This window comes from Protopterus annectens, chromosome 17.part0, assembly GCF_019279795.1.
Source record: "Protopterus annectens isolate FY-2018-M chromosome 17.part0, PAN1.0, whole genome shotgun sequence".
Taxonomy (NCBI): domain Eukaryota; kingdom Metazoa; phylum Chordata; order Ceratodontiformes; family Protopteridae; genus Protopterus; species Protopterus annectens.
The window spans coordinates 253,272,972-253,296,102 of NC_056751.1; the positions used below are offsets into that span (position 1 = coordinate 253,272,972).

At 39.4% G+C, this 23,131-nt stretch overlaps 1 protein-coding gene across 1 annotated transcript in view; it reads right to left on the minus strand.

Moving 5' to 3' along the window:
• DEPDC7 (DEP domain containing 7) overlaps positions 1 to 23,131 on the minus strand; it is a 317,686-nt gene that overhangs the window by 211,931 nt on the left and 82,624 nt on the right. Inside the window, exon 2 of the mRNA XM_044058996.1 lies at positions 11,422 to 11,839. Within this exon, the coding sequence (XP_043914931.1) occupies positions 11,422 to 11,839 (418 nt within the window). The remainder of the gene's footprint in view (positions 1 to 11,421; positions 11,840 to 23,131) is intronic.

A 23,131-nucleotide genomic window follows, 5' to 3' on the forward strand; every position in this document is an offset into this window, starting at 1 on the left:
AAAAGGGACACGTTTGATTACATCTCTTTATACTGTAGGGCTTGCAACGCCGACTACAACAGTCACCAGTTGCCTAGGTTAACCTTAAGGGGCACCAAATGCATTCAACAGGGGCCAGGGTCAACTAAAATTCATACCTAAAGAAGGTGGAGCAGGTTTCCTGTGAGACTGAAGTGCAGGACCCTCTTCAAAACCTACACTGGCTACACAGCAAGAAGAAATTAATGGAAGTGCAATCTGCAATACCTGAAAAAGTGAATCTTCACAAGTATAAAAGGTATCCCACTATGCAACATTTAAGTACTATGCAAGACTTAGGTTCATAGATTAGTACTAGGCTAACTGCCTCTGTGGGCCATTTTGTTTTAAAGCCTAGCCAATTACCCCATGTGAGAATAGAACCCTGCACCTTGTGTCTGTAAGGTGAACACGTAAACCATTATGCTAGCCCCCTCCCCACCCTTTTAGGTGCATCTTGCCTACTGCATCGGGAGAACCTATTTTTTTCCATTTGGCCAGACAGATTTTAATGCTTGGATTTCTGGCATCTTTTAGGATAGAAGGCTCTTCTGAAAAAGTGGTCTGTTAGGTATTACACCGAAACTATTTGTATCACCAACCTGAGACTTGAGCTTGGGACACAGTTGTATCCAGTTTTGTTGCGTTGGCAGGGTGCAAACTTTGCCAAATGAAATGTGGTGTCTCCTTGCTCAGAGCTAGTTGAGAATCCAAGGACTATTTCAGCCAAACTGGTACTTCCATTCACTTTTAAAGCACCCTTGAAAAAGTAAATAAGGGGGGAGGAAACATGTAAAGGAGACGCCTTGTTCATGGGAAGAAAAAGGCATGCCCTTCCAGAGTCCCTTGCTTGGGAATAGGGCATACAGCTTCTACAGCTGCTAAGTTTCTTGTGAAGTAAACTGGTCCATCTCGGAGTTTCTCCATCACCACATCCAGCCTTGTAAAACTTTATCCTCCAATCTCAACTTTGAGGAGAATGCAGGATAATCTGCTGCAATTGTCCTCCATGCAATTCTGGTCTGATGAGGTGCAGGCTTTGCCAACTATGCAGGTAGGTATGATAACCTGGGATATGGGTTCAAGCAGTAATGGAGTTCTATTTGTTTATGAACTGCACAGCCACAGAGTTCGGTTACTACTTTCAGTAGGATGGTTTCCACACCATTTTAAAATGTCTGGAAGGCCAGCAACTTTCTAGTAATGCATTGGCCCAACACTAAAGTCATCCCATCCACCTTGGGCCTTTACTGAAATCAACCTGACTTAGTCCTCCAAGTAGGCAACATGCCCTCAAGCTAGATGTTAAGCATGCTGTCAGGGAAATGAGCAATGCCTTGGGTCGCAAATGACATTCCAAGGTTGGATAATGCCTGGTAGGTCTGCAACTGAATTCTCAGTATGGAAGGAATCAGAACCGTTACACCAAGGGGTGCTGGTGGCGCTCTCAGGTTCTTGAGCTATTAGTGCACCTTTCAAGGGATATGCAACCCTACCAGGTACTTTTATGAATAACCTAGCAATCATACATACCGCTCAAATTCTTAATGCAAGAAATCTGGACAATGAGGGGACAAGACCAAAAATAGGGACATATTTTAAATATTGCTCTTATAAACTTAGAAAGTTGCTAGACTAACAGGGTTTGTTTTAACATACATTTTCTGAAGGATTTGAAGTCAAACTGAAATGTATGCCATTATTTATTGGCTTCAGTCCTCAGATCATCCCAGTGATTTGCCAGAAAACCACAAATTTCAGGAGGAACAGACCAAAATATACGAGCCAGAAATCTGGGAATTCTGCAAAAATCTGTACAGTTGAGGGGTATGCCATCATATCCATATGGATAAAGGGCCCTTAGGAATAAGTTTAAGGTAGTTGTTGCAAAGCAAGTTTTTAGCAAATTCTAGGAAAATTTTGGTTAAGCAGCTAACCCTTTGCACATACTCTAGGCTGGGTGCCCAAATCAAGAAATTGCCTTAAGATAGTAAATGTGAATCCCCCTTGCTCTAAGCAGAGTGAATACTGGGCACAGAACAGAATGGGAGGTGGTAAACCAGTAGTGCTCCTGCCCCAACCTCAAAAGCAGGAAGTACCCACAAACTTGGTGGGCAGGTGTGCACAGAAATTTCAGATCCTAGATCAGCAGAACATTCAGCATCAGCAGAGGAAGGAGGTCTGCAGCCGTCATTCGTAATTTGGTTAATCTTAACTTTGTTCGTTTTGGCAAGTAGTGGATATGAACAGTCGGATAAATATTACCCTATCTCATTCCTGTTTGGGAACTCTCAGATTCTATACAAACAGAAGCTGAAGTAGTTTTCCATCTCTTCTGTCTGGTGCAGTAGAACGGGAGGCATTTCTAAAAACAGATATGCTCAGGAACTTTGTGGCATTATAATTTCTTAGCCCCATTTCTAAAGTCAGCCGATTTCATTAAAGCCTCTTTAGCAGGAAATAGTGCAAAGGCTGGGAAAGGGCGAGGAGGACTGCACACGTTCAGTACCGATTTACCTTCCTGGAGTACTGGGGTGAGCAGAAATACACTTTCACCAACTTGCACTTGTACAAACCTCTGAGAAAAAGAGACCATCTCTGCTTAAGTTGCTCTACCCATGACTACTTCTTGACTGCAGGTATTAGGAATGAGCAGATGAAACTTTACACAGACCCTAGTCTTCCTTTTCAGTTTTTATAATTTCTTGGGAAGAAGCTAATCCTATGTGGGTAACCACCTGTATCAGAGAGGCGCAATTCATTAGCTGTGCATGTCTGGGGCTACCACCCCCCTCTGCTGCTGGCCTCAATGTCATATCGCCATTTAACTGCACATTTCCCCCACCCCAGAAATATCTGGGTCAGACTACACATTTGGTCTTTAACCAGTTCACTGACTTCATATCCTCTACCTGCCTGACCTCTACCCGATATTTGTCCAATAACTAAAGTCAGTAACTACTAAAGGAATGTAGTAGTAAGATGTAAAGTCCACCACACTGCTCTCCTATACAATGGGAAGGGGACTAAAGTTATGATCCAGCAGCATTAAGGGATACTGCAGAGTCCATCATACTCTTGAATCCTAAAACCTGTCCAGTTTCGTTAGGGCAGGAAGTCAGAAAAAGGGTTCAAGGACATGCCTTAAGTATCAAACATCCAAATCTTAGTGAGACTGCATTGTCTTTGCTATTCCAAAACCTGTGAGATCCAGATAGCATTTCAGGGTCTGAAGCTCTGCTAGTACCCCTGTGCAGTGTTCTTTACCAGGCTGTTTCTCCAAGGTGGAATCCAAGTGCAGCCTGATGGAATTAATTCTTCAGAGATAGTATTACAGCCAAAAGGTGAGGAGATGTGCAATGAAACTTTTTTCCCCAGCCTATTAATCCAATTATGGCTTACTGGCAAGGAAAAAAAATTAAGAAATACACGTTCCAGGCTTAATGTTCAATTTATGCAAGGGCATATAACTGTATCTTAAAATGGTGTCTACTCCTCTACCTCCAAAACAGTGCACCCTGGTATTAGACTGAAGAATGTGTGTTCACTTCCAAGTTGTCACATGTGCTCTTTTCACTCCACCTCCAAGGCTGCCACTTTGTATGCCTCAGATGCCAGACTGAGAAGTGAAAAGAATGCATTGGCCACAGTAATACAATTAATCTGATTGCTGTCAGACACTTTGGATAAATGTGCACACTTATAAATATACTTCATATACTATATTTACTCCATGATTTCAAGTGATCATTGGCCTTCTCACTTAACGGGCCCCCATTTTCAGAAATTATCACTCGCTTAGAAATGCAGAGTACATACAAACTGCCTAATCATGGGGAGTGGGTAGAAATTGTAGTGTAATTCGTGAAATTTTGAAGTCATGCTTTTCATGTTTTAGCATATTAAGAGAGAAAGTTATTTGTAAAAGGCTTATTTGGACATGTGCCATCACTGCAGTCCCAGGAAGTAAAGCTCATAGCTGTAGATGCAGCTTTAATTAAAAAAAAAAAAGTTGTAAAGAGTAAAATTTGTAAAGGAGCATAAATTTTAGTAGTGCTTATTGCACTCTACTAGGACTACAGTGTACAATTAAATTGTGCTAGAGGATCATTTTCACTTTGCAACCCTGCTGTCTTATCTGAGCTGTATTTTGTTTCACAAAGTAACAGTACAACAATGAGCAGAGAGTATATTATCAGAAATGCTAATTATCCAAACACAGTCTTCCAAAGTTTTTGGGTAGGAAAAATCAAAGTCTGAATAAGTAAACATTATATGTATTAGCTTGTGTATGTTTTTGAGCCTGTAGCCCGCTCATGTGTGAAAAAATTCTTTACTGTAATAGCTGAAAATTGTATTTCCTGCATGCAGAAAAAAAGATTTTAGAAGTTTTTTTATCCTGTTCAATGCGTGTTGATTATCTGAACTACCCTAGGTCCCAATTAGTTCAGATAATAGACTGTCTACTGTACTCAAATGTTATTCAGAGTCTTGACATATTGGTACTGGGAAGTGCTCCAATTTTCAAGGAGACTCCATTCAAATTATTCACTGCAGTAGACATCCAAAGGGACAGATTGCCAGAGTGCCTACAAGTAAAATGGGATCCCAAACTGAAGGTTGGTGGGACCCAACCACCACGGACACGCAAAGTTCTGGAAATTTCGACTATAAAAGGAATGAGGATTGAAATACTGAAACAACTGGACTAGAACAGTCCATTCAAAGCCAAGTGTGAAACCTAGTATGAGAAAGCATTAAAAAAAATTGAAGCTTCCTTAAGACCCAAAGCTCACAAAGAGCTGTGAAGAAAGAATACGGCAGTCATTTGTTTGTCCAAATGACAAAAACAGCAGCAGTGGGTTCAGGTACAAAAGCTGATTTATTCAATAAAACACACGAAAGGTGTAGTCACATAAAAATCCAAACTGTATAAAACGGTATACATGTAAAAAGAGGCACTATGGCAGATTAAAACTAATGCAATAAACTGACCGGGTATCAAGGATGCTCTATCCTTAGCCTGTTTCTTGAAGTTAAAAGCATTAGATAAATGAATTGATGTACATTTTTTACATGTATTTATATAATTTTACATTTTATATGTATATATGTATGTTTATTAATAGCATTTTTACCTATACTATTTTGACAAGGGCATGATTTTTGGGGATTGGCATGATATTTGCTATACATTTTAATGTGTTTTTTTTTATCATGACATGGGTTCTGAGGTTAAAATTGTACCGTGATTGCTGAATATTTTTTATGAACTTTATGAATATTCATTATATTGTTTTATTTCATTGGTTCAATGTTAATTGGGGTTGGATCTGTTTGTTTAAATTGAGCTCAGTAACAGTTTTCTAACCCCCCCCCCCCCCAAGGAAAAGTGTCCGAGTCGCCAGAGACAAAGAGCTTGGAATATTGTTTACACAGTTTGGATTTTTTATGTGACTACACCTTTTGTGTGTTTTATTGAATAAATTCTTGGATAAACTGAGTCAGCTTTTGTACCTGAACCCACTTGCTGCTGGTTGTCATTTGGAGTTTGTGTGGCCTACTACATTTTTTACTTGTTTGTCCTAAGACAGGTAGGCCTGACATAGTGAAGTGCCAAAAGCAGAACCTGCATAAATTAGACCGAATCAGAAATGGGGGGAGGTGTACTGGACAGGACACTTGGAATAGATTTCCCCATAAATTATGGCTCTGTTCAATCACAGAACTAGTCCTGTTACTAGAATACCTTGGCTCATTGCAGTTTCAGATGAGCTGCTACTACAGACATGCACTTCATGAAGGACCTGATAGAGTACAACCATAGTGTGCTGGAATTGGTAATCATCATCTTTAATCCAGAAACACAGAATCCTCCTGGAGCCTTTTACGATTCTCATGCACAAGACATCTTGGAGACCTAAGGAGCACATACAATTATCTCCTGGAAGAGAAGAGAGAGTCAGATTCTAGTATAATCAAAGCATCACTTCTAAGGGGAAAATGTTTAGGGATCTGATCCAAGATCAGCATGAGGTTGTCTGTTATTGGTGCCAAAATGGATCTGGAATAAAATTCCTAGGTTTTCTAGTCAAGTAAAAAAAAACTTACTTTTTAATGTTTCATTTCCTTGAAAATTCATTTTAATAAGGTGAAACATTTAACAAGGGTAAAATATTTGAAGCAAGATAACATGGTTATTACAATACATTTTTTCTTTATGCCAAATACCCTCAAACTCTCAAAACCTTTCAGTACAGGGGAACAGAATTTCCTTTGGAGTGGGGAAGTCAGGCAGTCTCATGATACTATCTGCCCTGCAATGGGTTTGTGACCCACCAGTAACCACAGAAGCACACTTCACATTTGCAATCTGCTAGAATGCAGATTGAAATGAATTTCAACTTTTCAGGCAACTAAGGAATAGGACAAAATACCACAGACAACAAGCAAACAGCCTCCAAAATAAATCAAAGCAACCCAAAACTCTTCTGGACATCCATACATTCTTACATCCAGGCCAATTTGCCACCCCCTATATCCAACAATGCTACCGATTCAATTCCCACGCACACAGTTTAACCACAGTTTCATACAAACTAGGATTGTCCCTCACAAACAAATCAATACTTCCAGTACCAGCAACCTCACTAAATATCCTCTACCATTAAAAAGCTCCTACATAAGTACATAAGCTAGAGCCAACCATGATACCTGCTTACCAACTCCCCTCAGATTACTTAAAAATGGCTGCAGATGCAATTGCTTTTCCCATTTCTATATTGACCAAATTTCCATAAAATATGTTCCCTCCATATGGAAAAAAAATCACCTTTGCACAAAGGCAGCAGAGTTTAAGTACAAGCCCATTGCAATCCTCTTTTCCCATCAAAAATTTGTGGAAGCTGAGCACAAATACATTTTTTTTTTTTTTAAATCAGCCAAAATCAAATCTGCTCTCAGAAACACAGTAGGCTTTCAGACTCCACCACTGCACAACCACCACCCTTCACTTAACACTATCAATCAGCAGAGAACAATGGCATCCTAGCATTAATTGTGGCCCTAGACTTACCCAAAGCTTTAGACACTATTATACCAACATTTACTCACCGAATTCTATAGGTCTCTCTCAACTTCCTTAAATGGTTCCTTAGTTATCAAAAAGTTAACAAGCAGTTCAGTGGCAACAGGACATCTCTTCCAGTTATCACAAGTGTCCCTCAGGGCCTTATACCAGGACCCCTTTAAAATTTTTAAACAAATATCACAATGCCATACACCAAGCAAATCGTACAAACACAGGATGATTTGACTAATATATGCAGCCCCCCCAATATCCAGGACAAGAAATAACTCAATTTTTCTTAAAGCAAAACCTGGCTGAAAAATTCAAACCTACTCCTTTAATCCAGTTAAAAACAAGAGATGCGCCCTTCACCCAAAAACATCATCTCCATCAAAAATCTTTGTTGGTTACATCTTCAAATAGTAAAACATTGAGGTAGTACCATATATTAAACTACTAGGCAATGTAATAAAATGACCATCTTAAAATTTGTTCAACATATTTTTCAAACAATTAAAAACTTCCACCAGAAACTTGGTTCCCTTTACAGGACAAAACAGTACCTTACAGAACCAGAAAGAAAAACCTTAACCATCATCCCATTTGCTTCCAACCCCCTTATACACATCACCTATCCTGATCCCAACTAGCCTCGTTACAACAAAGCAGCTAAATTTGCTACCAAAACTGCACAGCAAACTCACTGCTAAACCTGTAAACAGCTAAACTGGCTAGAGCTCAACTACAGAACATACTCTCAGCTAGTTATGGCATACTAACTGATTTTTAAACCCAGAGTATTGTTCAGGGTAAACGACAGATAACATGCTGCCCTATATCCCCAGAAGGGACCCATGTTCTGATGATAAATTTCTATTAAGCATTACAAAAGCAAATTAAATCAGGGGGACTTGCTATCAAACTCTGCAACACCATCCCTACACAAGTAAACATGACTAAAAAACTTCCAAGCTATACAATCTAGCTCAAATACTTTACCCAGTCCTGGTCACACTCATTACCAGGTTGAGACCTTAGTGAAACTACAAGCTTCTTATTGCTCATCACAACATTTTTTTCCCTCCACTCACATCACACTCCTAACAACTTTCCCTCCTTCTCCTGAAATCAGTACATCCATTCTCACTACCCTCTTAGAGAGATAAGTGGTGTTTTAACTGCCCCCCATCAACCACTCTAAATCCCTCATGCACCCCATGCACAACAGTGGTGTATCTGGAAAGTAAATAATTATGGAGCAGGCAGCCTAAACAGAACTAGTCCTATACCATGCTCTGTCATAGGTTAGTAGTAGTGAGCAAGAGGACTGTGGTGGTATCTTACACTGTACACAAAACTTATTTCATTACGCAGCTTTAACTCCTTACAAGCCATGCTTTACTGAAGTGCGAGAACACAAAAAGCTTCATGTTTTCCCTTATGCAGTATCAGTCTATTTACTGCAAGAAGTTAAAGCTAGAACTACTACTACATAGACTTAAATTGCGGCTGTATTACAGTATATAGAGTCTTGTAATTATGGTCATCTGCATGAGAAATGTCTGAAATTCACTTGTTAAAAAGTACACTGTATTGGAGGTTTTCTCCCCAGGCCTCCACTGAAAATGGGCTCTACCCAGCCAGACCTTCATGGTCCAGACAGCATCTCTAAAATGTTTCTGCTGCTGGAGTTTGCTACAAAAATCCAGTATGTAGCACTTTCACCTGCATTCTGTTAAAAGGAGGTTGGTGGGTACGTTGCACTCAGTGGCAATAGTCTTGCTCTGCTTTTCCATACTTTTGATGTGCTGAACTTCATTTAACAGGGTAAGTGAGCTGGTCAAAATAACCCTCAGTCACAACCTAGGCCAAGAAGGGTACAGAAAAAAGTCTTCCAATATCTAGGAAATGTTTAGTGATAACACAAAGAGATAGTCATTACAGTGTTTAGCATTTAGGGCTCCCTACTGAAATGTAGAGCACTAACAAGCTGAAAGACCAAAAATCTACGAGAAAATCAAATCTAAGAACACTCTTCTTTCATCATCTTTAGCCCTCCTGATGTGGGGACAAGCACCCCCACCCAAAACATATACCAACTCCAAGATCACCATACCTTGGAGAAAAAGGGAATATCCAGAGAAATGACCATCTTGGACTTAGTACATGCAAGTCCATTCTTTTGGCCATTCAGTGCAAGTGGTTTGGTACTCTTTATAAAATGTGGACCATAATGCTGGTTTGTGTTTGACAAGTGGTCTGGGTGGTCAACTTCTCGCAAAATCACATCCAACAGGTATTAAATACACTTCTGAAATCTTTTCACTGCTCTGAACTCCCTTGAATAGCAGGAAAATGGCTGAGCATTAGGGAGTTGGAACCTCTCAGGACTGCTGCAAAGAGGCTAGTATCTGGTTTGGGAGGGTATTCCCAAACTGAACACTTCCTACAGGTGGGGAAAAAAAAAAAAAAAAGAAAAAGAAAAGAAACACAGTTGGGACAGTGGCTAGTGTCAGGTTTTCCCTTACAACAACTTTAGTACTTACTCAGATTTCTGGTCTCCTACAATAACATACCTGCAGGTTGTACTGTAGCAGCAGGAGGAGAAATTGTAGAAAATCCTTTAAACAAAAGATTTGAACTTAGGAAAAGCAGATGCAACATTTCAGTGGCAGAGAGGGGGAACCACATAAATGCCTAGAATTTCTTATAAGCCAGGTATCCGGTAAAGCCCCATATAGCAAATGTTGCAATTGTTGTTTGCCTTTCGGCTTTTCCCAGTTAGGGGTCACCACTGCAGAACTCCAGTCTGCTAATGATTGGCAGTAGATTTTCATGAACACTGAGGTGCCAGCTCGATGTTCAACCTTCAACGAAGGCACACCCATTTACACATATCTTTCGAATGCCCACCCAACCGTGGGAAGGACATGCAGACTCCACACAGAAGGCACTCCCCGCACTCCAGTCGGGAATTGAATGGGAGAACATCTCTGTTGAAAATATGTCCATCTGGTTAAATTCCATAAATAAGTGGAAGTGTGCAAATAGCACAACCACATACAAATGGAAACAGATGTCGAGACAAATGGGCTAAAACCCAGTGGACCAGAGGGGTTTGGGAGAAATTTGACAGATTTGTAGTTCATTATAAAGAGGATAGAAAGCTGCACTCTCCAGCAGCACTATCCATTTTTAGCAAAATTACCAGGACACAAGGAGGTAGCCCAATGCCATATTTCTTCTGACAGCAAAGATCTGTAGTGTCAAGTTATAAAATGACAAGGGAAGGGTTATGTCAAAGGAAAAAACTTCAAAGACCAATTCACATTAAAGGGTGCCTTGCTTGAACCTATTACCCTTTATTACTTGCAGCAAGGAGACCAAGCATGTAGGCACAAGGTTTGTCTGAATTACTGGTGATTAGTATGTTATTCTTATACAGTTCTCTTCCTGTCACACAGAAAATGTTTCTATTGCTGACGTAGTTAGACACAGCTTTCTGTATGTTCTACAGAAAATGTTGCTAGACTTATTGCTGACCAAGTTAAATTATCTGCTGTTTTGCAAAACATTGAGAAAAACAACCTGGCCTTGGGCTTACTTTAGTCCATTTCAACTCTTCGATTGTACTGTTCTAATACATGTGTTACATTTTGTCTAGATTCAAGGTACATTTCTAGCTTTGGTACAAGTAATGCTGACTACGGTAAACTTTCAAGCATCTATTGTTTTCTTTATCAAAGCTTCTAACAGCTGCATGTTTTCTTGTGGCATAAGCAGAAATGAATATCTGTTAAGTTTCATGACATTAGCAGAAATGAAATGCTTCTTGTAGCTGTGCAGATTCATGCAGTGCGAACAGAATAAATGTATTAACCCTTTTAAAGCTCGAATGCACTAAGCATGCATATTACTATTACACATTTTTCTAACAGGTTAATAGCAACCTGGAAAGTATAAAAGTCCAAATGTTAGTACCACTCTTGCAGCTTGGTATACTGCTTATCAGATGTGCTATAATCTACACAATCAGAAGGACTCGGATTTCAGAAATAAAGCAAATAAATGTTTTGTCTACATTTAACTTCTTGGAGCAGGGCCTCTCCCAGACCTGAGATAGTGGTGTATAAAACATTAAAAAAATTACACACACGTTTAAATGCCACCAGTTTCTTGAAGCCATTGATTTGCTATACCCTGCAATAAGTGTGCAAAGCAGTTAACTGCAGCTTCATGTACATCTCAGATAGTTCTGAAGTTATGAAGCACAGCTCTAGGTCTACAGACAAGATATGAGCATTTACTCCAATTCCTTGCAGAGATTCACTCACCTTCTGCATGTGCCGTGGAAAACTGTCCCTTGATAACATGGAGAATCACAGTATTCATTAGAGTTCTCATTTTCACTGTGATAACCAGAATTTATAAATCTATACAAACTGCAGCTGCTGTCCTCAAATGTTCTTTTCTTATCTTTGCTAAAAAGTTTTGTTCCAACAGGCTCAAAAATACCACAGTCCATCAGAACCTGACAAACTTTCACCACTTTGGAACGAGAAATGTCTGTATCCCCAAAGTACTTGTTTTGTATGAGATGAGAGAAGAGTACATCCACAGCATCGGAGCCAATAAAGCAGTTATTATGACATTTTAAATTATGTCTCCTTCGCTTCACTTCTACTTGGCTTTGGAGTGCCTCTATAATGCAGGTCCAAATGTACGTTGCCTTAAAGGGTTTGCGATCTGCATCTAAAGAAAGCAAAGCAGAAGTCATGGCACAAAAAACACATCATTTGACTTCCCTTAGTTAAACACAAATATTAGCTTTACTCACAGCTGCAGGCAGTTAAATGTGTACAGAAATACTGAAGTTGGATCATTTGACACTAACTCTGCATCCATTACTCGATGTGAGGGGCTGGCTATGCAGATGAGTTTCTCTTCTGCAGTAAAAGTGTAAAATTTGTTTAAACAATTCTGCTCATTAACAACTGCAACATATTTAACTAAAATTAGCACCCTACAGTCCATTGTGTTACCAATTGCCATTCAGCCACGAGACCTAACCGGCATCTTGCTGGGAGGCATCTCAAGTACTGAAGGCATTGGATTTGTTATAGTTCAGGGATTTGTACAGCAGGGGCCGACTAAACTATTTAGTTCCTTTCATGAGAAGTGTCATGGCTCTAAAAATTCTGACAGGTGTGCTCTATTCTAGGACAAATCACACCTGTACCCAGAATTACTGGGTTCTATACTCACTAAAGTGGCATCTTTTAGAAAGCAATTCACTAATGTTAGGAGTATACTGCCAGTGTCAAAAGTGCACTTAAAATCAGTTCTGAACTCTTGCATGCAAATCAAGCAAAATTCATCTAGCTCAAAAGTTCTGCAAGACTTGAAAAATTCTCATTTCTTGAAAATATTAAATGTTCATCATGCAGTAAATGTGCATTTTTTTTTTTTTTTTTTTTTGCAGCAAAGGCCGAGGTTCAATCATTGCTCAGTTCTTTAACAATCAAAAATCAATATTGTACATCTTGTAGCTGATGTGCCTTCACTTTACATTATTCTACATTAAGAATGCTTTTTATTCCACACTGTATGGTGATACAATACTTCAGCTTCTGACAGACCACCTTGTAGTCCTTATAAACAGTACTTCAACTCTTACAGATTTTGGTCTTCTCGCTCTCCTAAAACCAGCGAGTTTAGGGGAAAAACTACTAGAATTTTAAAACATGCCTCGCATTTTGGGGCCAAGAGGCTGCAGATGCAGACAAAGGAAAAGGAAGAAATGCATCCCAAACAGAATTTTACACAGGGAGAAGCATGTTGCTGCTCTGAGGATTTTTCAAGATCTCTTTGGGGAAAGAGGATGATGAAAAACCAGAAGGTTCACCTTATTCAACTTTAGCAACAGGCATACTCACATGAGCTCCAACACACAATAATAGTAATTTAAAAACTACATAATTCATACTCAAGTCGATATAGTCACACAAGTGGCACAGAGTAATCAATGCATTATAGCAATGGTGGATTGCACTATGCAGAAGGTCTCTTAAATGTCTCATACGGTTATGCCAATACATTTGTTCCCCGATCTGACTTGTTTGGGCATAACAAAAAGCTTGCATATAGTTTCATAGGTAGGTACTAGGCTATCTGCCCGAGGGCATTTATAAGCCTAGCCAGAGTGAGTCAGCTTTCGCCGCCCCATTGATTAACTGATTCAGTGTCAAGCAGAGCCAATGAAGTGATCCCAGGGGTGTATTTTCTGTTACCCATCCACTCAAGGTTTCTCTTGAAGAGAGAGCGTTAGTGAGGGACTCTTGCCTGATGTAATTTGGAATTTTGTTCCAAAGCATGGGGAGTCCACATGGATCTATCCCTCCAGCATGCGCTATTTATTGTTGTGGCGAGGTTTAGCTCGCTAGAGCACGTGGCTCGCAGTGACTTGGATTTCTTTAAGTGGAGCATGTCCATCAATTCTGAGTTGGACATGGCTTTGCAAGTCAGGCAGAGATCACCTCTGAGTAAGCGATTTGCCACTAAGTACAGCCAGAGTTTTTTTTTTTTTTCAATCGGGCTGCATAGGACACATGTTTGCGGCCAGTAATCCTCTTGGTGAGGTACTTTTGTGGTCTCTCCTGCTGCTGGAAGTGTCTTGTGAGTACAAGTATATCCGGATAACAGTCTGGTTGCCACTTCATTAAAATTGCAGTTACCTGATGGGTGTTATCAATACTCATAAGTATGCAGGGAGAAAGGGGGGTTTGCTATTACTTTTATTTACTAAGAAAATTGCCCATCTAGTTTGCCATCACTCATTTGGGTGTAAACAAAGATTAGATACTAGATCCAAGGGGGGGGGGGGTACATTCCAAACATGTATAAAAGGACAACTTTTAATCGGGAGGGCTATTTTGGGGAAAACTTGGTTAGTCTATTGTTGCTTATCACTAAAAATGCAACTTTTAATCTTTCAAGCTCCTTTACTGGGTCTTGTTCTGAATACAACAATCCAACAGCAATGAGGTAGACACTGTGCAGTTAAAGCATTTGTAGTTAATTTTGGAGAGTCAGTGTAGATATGAAAGTGCTTACGATGGTTTATTCTCATTTTATTTAATAGAAGTCCTGTGTATCAGCAAAGTGTTGTTACCTCATTGCTGTTGGATTTATTTTTCAATTGAGGAACTTTGTTCTCCGCCCGCTGTCTTTAAATCACCTTGCTTGATAATCGGACTGATAAAAGCTACAGAGTATGATATATATACAGACAAGTGATCCCAGAGAACTTCAAGTATACGTCAAAGTAATGCACTTACAAAGAGCTGATTTCTTGGGCAAGGGGGGGGGGGTGATTACTGCCTATATAAAAAAAAATCTGGGCTGCTATTCAAATATGCAACAAAATGACTACTTGTCTACACCACATTTTGCAGAATTTTTGGATTGATGCCTCACTGTATTAGACCAGTATAACTGGTTCCACAAGAAAATCACTTTAATGAGCCTGACAAATAGTTTCATCGCTTAGTTGTATTCAAACACCTACCAAATAATCCTGTGATTATCTGGCCTCTAGAGGAAGTGCAAGTCACAATTTGCAAAGTGTGCAAGTGAGCAATATACCCTTAACTGGCTCTGTACCATATGCTAAACCCAAACTGCAGAGGGCTGCAGCCATGCAAGTTTGTATGAGCAGCATCTACCTTAGCAGGGATTCCAAACCATTTAGTTCTCATTGTAGCATTCTTATTCAGACCATTCATAATCCCAAGAAGTCTCCATACACCAATCTCAGTTTAACATCTGCAGTGTAGTGTCTAATGGCGGCTTTCTTGGCCACCTCATAACTTTCCCTGCACAGCTGACTTCGTATAATGCAAAATGTGTCTAGTTGCTATTACAACAGTACTTTTTCCAAAAGGTAAAAAGATCTTACCTTACCACTTGTTTTCTGATGGGAAACAGATGCTTAAAAAGCCTAATCCCTGCACCTTTTGTTAACACCATGACATGGTTTTCCCATTCAGAATGCATGCCAGCTAGTTCTGGACTACTTGGCTAGTCACCCTCCTCTTTCCTGCACCATCCTTCACCTCTAAGGGAGCAGAATTTCTGATGCACATTTACAGAACTTACCATCTACCAGTAAATGTAAACTGGCAGACTTGCCTGATAACTGGAAAAAGGCATTAATTGGACTGCAACAGCCTAAAACTGTAAAGCCCCCAAAATGCATTAGTACTTGCTGTGTGTATTTTTTCCAGATGCAATGCTGATGTCAAACACGCTCTAGTTTCGCTAGCATCAAGAAAGTCTGTCCATCACTTTAAAAACAGTGGAAGAATATGTAGTACATTTAGATTCAACTGTAATATCTTATCAAGAATCAGACATCGAACACTTTGCCAATGCCAGAAATGCCCTTGGTAAGAAATTCTTGTGCACTGTGGGAGTACATACTGCCTGTAGTCATTAACAGTTCAGCTAATTGCCACAGACTATAAGATGCATTTAAATCTTGAAATTTGTGGTGAATGCTAAATTGATCATGCTACAAAAAACAAACTCTTCCTTTATAGAGTTTTTGTTTTTTTGGTTTACAAAATAAATCTGCAATGCGCTACTGATACCCCATTCACTATGCAGCGTTCTACCAACTAGTAGAAGCAGGATTAAAAGTCGGATTGCCAAAAATATGGAACCAAGATCCAGTATTTCTTTAAAGGCTGGGACATGCTACAGTCAATGCCACATTTTAAAACTTCAACCCAATACCCTTTGAGCTCTGTATGGAGCCATTTTTTAAAACCTCTCCTGGTTAAGCAACTTTATCTGGCTCTCTGAATCATGCATATTGTGTTGCAACAGTAATTTATAGTCACCTGCCTTTATTTATACAGCTCTGTATTTACCGCCACTACTGATGCTACCTGCAATTATACATCCTATACTACTGCAACAGATTATGATTTCATTTTTTTGTCTAAAGGATGTATTTTAGATCAAAGTAGTACAAACAAAGACGACTTACTTTTTATACTTACTTGATAAACTGGAGTCAAAATGAGCTGTATTAGTCACCTCAATAAGTTACAAGTTGGGTATATTACACGCATTGTTAAATGAGATGGAAAAAAGATTCAACAGCAAGGTCCTTCAAAATTCAGAGCTTTATTATGGACAAAATGTTTTTTTTTTTTTTTTTTTTTTATGAAAACCACCACAGACTGCATAACATGAAATAAACCTGTTAAATGTGAAATGCTACCAAATGGTAAATTTTTTAGCACACAAAGCAAGGAATAGTGCTGAAAACTAATGAAATCATGCAAGTCACAGGTGCATAGGATGACAGATTCTATGCTACTGGCCCTTACTGGCCTTAAGACCCTTACAAGCCTAGCCAAGAATTTTGCCCATGTTCCCACAAGTCAAGATTTCATATTTATAAAATCAAAACACAAGTTGACAACTGCAGCCCCTACCAATACAGTTTTTGTATGGAAAGCAACAATTTTTACTCCAAGACTTGGAGAAAGGATAATCTTTGCAGTATGATAAAGTGCAGCCAATACAAAAGCATAATGGAAGTCCTGGGAAACTTATCCAAATGCGTAAAGGCAGGCAGTGACAAGTCTGTACAGTAAAACCCACTAATAAGATGGATGCAGGTGGTTTTAAGAAGTCTAGAGCAAATCAAGAAATCTAAAGGCAAAAACACTGCCCAGAAAGTAACTTTTGTTGAGTCTCGACTGGTATAGGTAGAAAATCAGAAGATGGACAAGTATATATAAAAAAAAAAAAAAAAAAAAAAGAAGAGGTACTACCACCATTGCTCATTTTAAGGTAACACTTCATTAAGTGTGAATGTGTCAAGAAATGCTACAATAGTGAATGTTAAAAACAGGCTTTTGATTACTTACGCATAGTTGTTACCTTAACTATAGGCATCTCCAGTGCTGGGACTAGAAACAATATTTAGTTACACTAACCACAAAAATTCTCTACTTTATCATAGTTACAAATAAACTGCTCAGTACTGGCAGCAAGTGGTGGTGGGTGATGCAGCTCATATACTCCATGTCTTTAGGGACCGGTTATCAACTAGTCAACTATACAAACTTTATTCAATTACATGACAAGGTCAGTTACCCACAACCCATGTCAATTCAACACCAAGACTAGTTAGCAAACAAGTCAGTTGACACTTGAGACTCCTCTAGCTCCCACTGATAAACACCACCACACCGCCTCTTCTCTCCAGATTGGATAAGCACGGTAGACATTAAGCTCCATTAACACAGACTCGGGACTGTTTGAGGTCTCCCCAAATTAAAGGGCCAACTGAGAGGAAGGAGGGAAGGTTTGTTGAAAGAGATAGACTTTGAGGATCCAACACTATGTTAAGTAAAACCTTCTGCATCTTACGTGATTAGGTCTGTCCATTGGCAGAACAGATGGTCTTCTAACCCAAGAGCAGGCAAACTAACAAATGATGTGGTGTCAACAGTAAACCTAGACCAAGATGTCATATCCATCTTATAACGGCTTGCAAAGTATGCAGTGAATTCAGTCACAACTGCATAGATGTCAAATGAGGAATTAAAAAAAAAAAAAAAATCAATGAACCGGCTAAAGTTTGTGAAATATTCTTGGCGTTTCCCCATAGCAAACTATAGGGCAGTCCGAGAGCCACCTGGACAAGGTGATCTTTGAAATTCATTGCCAATCTGTTTGGTGTAATGTTATTTTTCTTCATGTATCCGATTCTGTCCAAATAAAAAAACAAAACATTTACACAACTGAACTGTTCCTCAAACTTACCATAACAGTAGATGTTTGAATGATCAAAGCCACAGTAGCCTCAACTATATGGGGTTACATCCTGCATAGGATACAATAGCTGGCCAGCTTCCAATGTTTCAGGGCCCTTTCACAAGCCCCAACATTCAGCTCTACTGGAGCTGACCAAAAACAAGGTTCGGGTACAAGCAATTCAAAGTTTTAATGCCGACATTGAGGGAGGTAGAGTCCAGATAGGACAAAATCTATGAAAAATAAAGATGCCCACATCCTGGCATAAACTCACAAAAAAAAAACAAACAAACAAAGGGGATGGAGGAAGGGAGTAGCTACAGCAGCAGTGATCATTTCTACATGGATCGTTATGGTAAGTTTACTTACACAATTGTACTGTGTTCATCATATTGATCAGTGCAATAGTGATCTTGGCTATATGGGTAGATTACCCTAGCTTAATACATTTTGGAGGTGGAAAGGAATAGCTCTAAACTTCTGGAGAATGGACCTAGTTACAATAATACATGTAAATTAAAATTTTCTGTCCAGCAGGGCACACAGTTACATTTTTCAAACACAAGCATCTGTACAAATCAGTTTTATATATGAATGACATACAATTCTTTACAAAATTCCAGCTAGCTGTGCTGCATGTTACACATCCACTGCCCTACTTCTCCCGGCATAGCTGGCAATACCTCTCACATAGTCGCATCCCTTTCACCCATTTGAAGACTCAAGGTAGTTTTTCAAGTGACCCTTGAGAAATGTTGCTCAAGGAATGAGCCTACCTAGGAATACATCAATCTATACCCTGTCTTCAGATCCCATCTGCCTTGCCATTGCTTACCCCACTACAGTGCCGCACATCTACTTTCTTGCATCCTTTTCCACCATCCCAGTCGAGGTGAACCCTGGCCAAAGGCATTTGGAATGGGGTCTTTCCTAAAGCTCTGACTGGAGTGGACTGCCCAAGCAGGTACTGCTCCTCTAACCACTGGGGGCTTCACAAAAGGTTATGTCAGGCTCTCTCTGTCTTAGTGGTGGCCTGTTTTCCATCCACTAAGATCAGATATAAACTCTGGTGATACTCTAGTACCCCTGTTGTCTCCAAACACTGGCATACTGTTATTTGCACTTGCTGGCTCCCCCACCTTTTGTTCCTCCACCCCACTAGCTGTGGATATGCATATTTCAGCCTTATGACCTCATCCATCAACACAGCACAAGCAGTGTGTTTGACTAAGCATAAGAAACGCAGGGCTATGTTTGACTTTGCTGGCCTGAAATTGTCCATTAAAATGACGAAACAAGTCATGGGCATTCAGAATCGCCAATTAGCTGAAACACCTGATGTTCATAAGGATCATTTGCATATATCCCACGTGCCTCTGCTACAAGAGGTTTGGGAGGTCACTCAGTGGAAGTTCTAGCTTTGCTGGAGTTTTCATTTTGTTTCAACAGCACTCAGCCCGGGGTCTGGGTTTCTGTCCCTCTCCAGGTCCCCAAGGAGATGCCCCACTGGCACAGCTGTAGGGTGTAGGGCTGGGTCCTCAGTGTCTCCAGGCAAAGTCCTCACAGCTCAGGTTCACAGAGAGGGTGCTGGTGTCCTGCTCCAAGCAGCTGACACACTGAGATTTGATTCAGAGATGCACCTGGGAAAGGCTGGCACAGATTTACTAGCTATACCCCCTTCTGCCAAGAATATAAAAAGGTAGTTATAGCACCACCAGACACTCCAAAGCCAGCTACTCTTAAGGATCTTGCAAGGGTACCCACCTACACATAATTAAATTAATATGAATACAAATGATAGTTTGACCAACAGCAAGGCTTTCAGGAGCCACCACAGCCATCACCAAATCTATAAAAGTACTCTCAGATATTAAAATAGTCTTTAAAAGACCAACCCAATGAAGAGCTTAAATATATTTATAAGAACAAGAAAATACTAAATTATTCACACCAAAGTTTCAATCACAGGAAATATTAAAAAAACAGGTGGACAGGAGGTTCACACTGTTACAGAAAAAAAAAGATACTTAACCAATCTCACTATATTTTCCTGACTGATATAAAAATGTATTATTCCTTGGTTACTTATTAGGGCAAGTCAAGATCAAGTAGGAGAGTGATCCTTCTTTGTCAGGATACAAAAAAGTGCTAAGAGACTTCAGTCTCACCTAGTATTAAAATATGTTTAGTGATGGATTACAGAAGGACATCAGATGCACCTGGTCATCTGACTTTTGGTTCCCATGCCTCCCCTCTTGGCTAGAAGCGGTTAGGATTTAGCAAGTGTCAATAAACACACACACACACACACACACACACACACACACACACACACACACACACACACACACACACACTTGCTGCAACTCCTGGAAGTCTAAACAAATTTCAAACCTCCATCCTTCCAGAGAAGCAATTGGTTCACCACAATGACAATGCAGGAAGGTTCCTAGTGCAGACTTTTTGTCTCCGGCTACAATGAGAATTGTAAGATTGAAATACCATTCTTATGGCTTAAGTCAGGTAATTCTAACTATTTTCAAAGTTTGAGGTTAACACCTCTTCTCTTCCAGTACACTATGTTAAAACGTACATTTAAATAGTTGTATTTCTTTTTCTGTCCAGCAGGGCATACTGTAGGTACATTTTTAACATAAGCAACTTTACAAATATTTTTCAAACCCTAGCATCTTTGCAAGTTAGTTCGATATACAAGAAAGATGTACAACTCTTAACAAAATTCCAGCTAGCTGTGCTGGCATATTTTACACATCCACTGCCCTACTTCTCCTGGCATAGCTGGCAATACTGAGACGATGAGAGGTATAACAGAAGGTAATGGCCGGAGATGACCATTTGGGAAAAATGTTTAGGCATGGATTGTCCCTTCTTACCTTTGCAAGAAATGAATGATCCAAATATCTGAAAGATTTAGTTCCGTCAGTGAAAAGTGTCTCCATCATTTTACCTTTTAAGAGGTTTTAAAATTAGCATGTCTTATAATTGTCACAGAGACCTTTCCATCGCATTTCTAGTGAAGAATATTGCTTCATTTACAGCACTGCCAGTAACAAAGTAGCAGTGTGGAGCATTAATAGCTCAATTCAATATCCTTAAGCAAGGGAGAATAATAAAGGATACACTTTAAAAACGTCTGCTCAATTTACTTTGCTGCTTAGAATTTTTTCACAAAGTATTTTAAAAGGCCATGAAAGGGTTTGTTGCCCTCCCCTTTATATGCATACAATACATTTTATGCTTTCCATGCTGCTTCCCTAGCAGCTACATCATATTTTAAAAAACTTTGGCAAGCCACAGTATTGTTACTCATTCGTACAAGGCCTTAGCGTGGCAACAGTACACAGGAATATCTAAGTAAAATACTCTAGTAGGGTACTGATATCCAAGATGAGCCAGATACAACTAGCCAGCTGCATGGAGACTTGCTCCTATCTGATCAGCTAAGATTCAGGCTTCCATTGTGTGAGCTGTTAGGGTAGGGACATCTTCATTTAGCAAAAGGAGATTACCAGAAGACCACTAAATGTAGTGAATTACGAGTCTGTTAGCAATGAAAGCATTTTTATCGGTTATTTATTCATTTAGACACCTTAATTAGCTGCAAATCTCACTGTAAAGTCAATGACCACATTGAAAAATCCTACCAAATGGAACATTAAGTCACATACGTCACATCAAGTGCTGGTTTAAGCACTACACAAGTGCGCCAACTAAACAAACGTGCACACAAAAGTGAGTGTATTATGCGGTCCAAATTTAAATGGCAAATAGTTAAATACTTGCAGTTTTGAGGTGAAGTATTACTTCAAGTTTCTTTTAGATTAAATAAGGATATTTGCCAAGATTTTGGCAACGTCTGCTCCTCAGTTATGCTGCATCTCCACAGCAGAATAAATTAAAAAGGATGTGATGAGAATTCATAAACAATGGAAGAACACTCAACAGCAACCTACATTTTTTTGTGGGGGGGTTGCAGTGGTAGCAAAGGTGAACTTTCAATTCAGTCAGACTACAGTATAGATTTATAATTAGACTTTGTAAAGGATTGCCCCCCTGTAAGAGGAAATGACTAACCCATTCTAAATTGGGTCTGGTATACGTTTAAATAATAGAAAGAACAATTGTTCAAAAAGTGATCCATTATAGTAGTTGATAGTTGATTATAAGAGTGAGTCTGGTAGGCTGGCATGAAGCAAGAAAGGATTTTAAAAAGGCAGTGAGAAGATGGACTACAGAAAAAAATGAAAAGGAGAAAAGCCCCAATTATTTGTCAAAAATTGAACAGTGGGGATGGCAAAAACTAAGAAAATTCAAAGGTCCATCACCCCTGCCACATAAGACAATGTCTCAGATCTTCACAGAACATTTAAGTAGATGACTCTTCTTACTATTTGAGCCAGTAAAACCAAAACATTGCATTACACAGAAAAGATTTGGGTTTAGTAAACCAGATAAATGGAGATGCATTTATTTAACATTTGCTTACTGGGGTAGTTCAACTGGGTCAACAAAAGCAAAGGAACAAAAAAAAAAAAAAAAAAAAGGAGTCCCTACATAGGCTTTACAACTGCAATTCATGCTTTAAAATGGTGCACAGAAATTAGCCAATAGCTTGTCGTCTGGGGTCATTCTTGGAGTCTGAGGATTCAGAAGAGAGAGAGTATACACTGTGGTGCCAGATAAGACAGCAGCAAACAGGAACAAGTCAAATAAGTTTAAAATGTTTGCCTAATATGCCAATAAAGTAGCTTTCATTTTTTCCCCATCGGGGGGGGGGGGGGTGCAAAACTTTGCAGACTTTATAATAGAATGCTCTTAAGTATATGGCTAATGAAAACAAAGTCAGTTTTTGGTGATACAGAATTTCACAAGTATCAGCAAGGCTCTTAAGTTTTTGGAATAGAATTTCTTGGGAAGGGGGGGTGAACTTAAGATATTATTAGTGAAGGCTCTCTGTATAGTTTACTAGAAAATTTGCAAATCTGAGAAAATGTGAATCAGCAGCATTGCCCAAATTGCACTGCTTGTATAGGGACATACTGGAAATGGGCAACTAAAATGGCACTTGCAAGCAGCTTTTTGGAATATATTTCAAGTTGTTTGTACACCCCCTTTTTATTTTGTTAAAATCATCCTTGATACGTTGGAGAAGGGATGACCAAAAATGGGGAAGTATACAAAATTTGT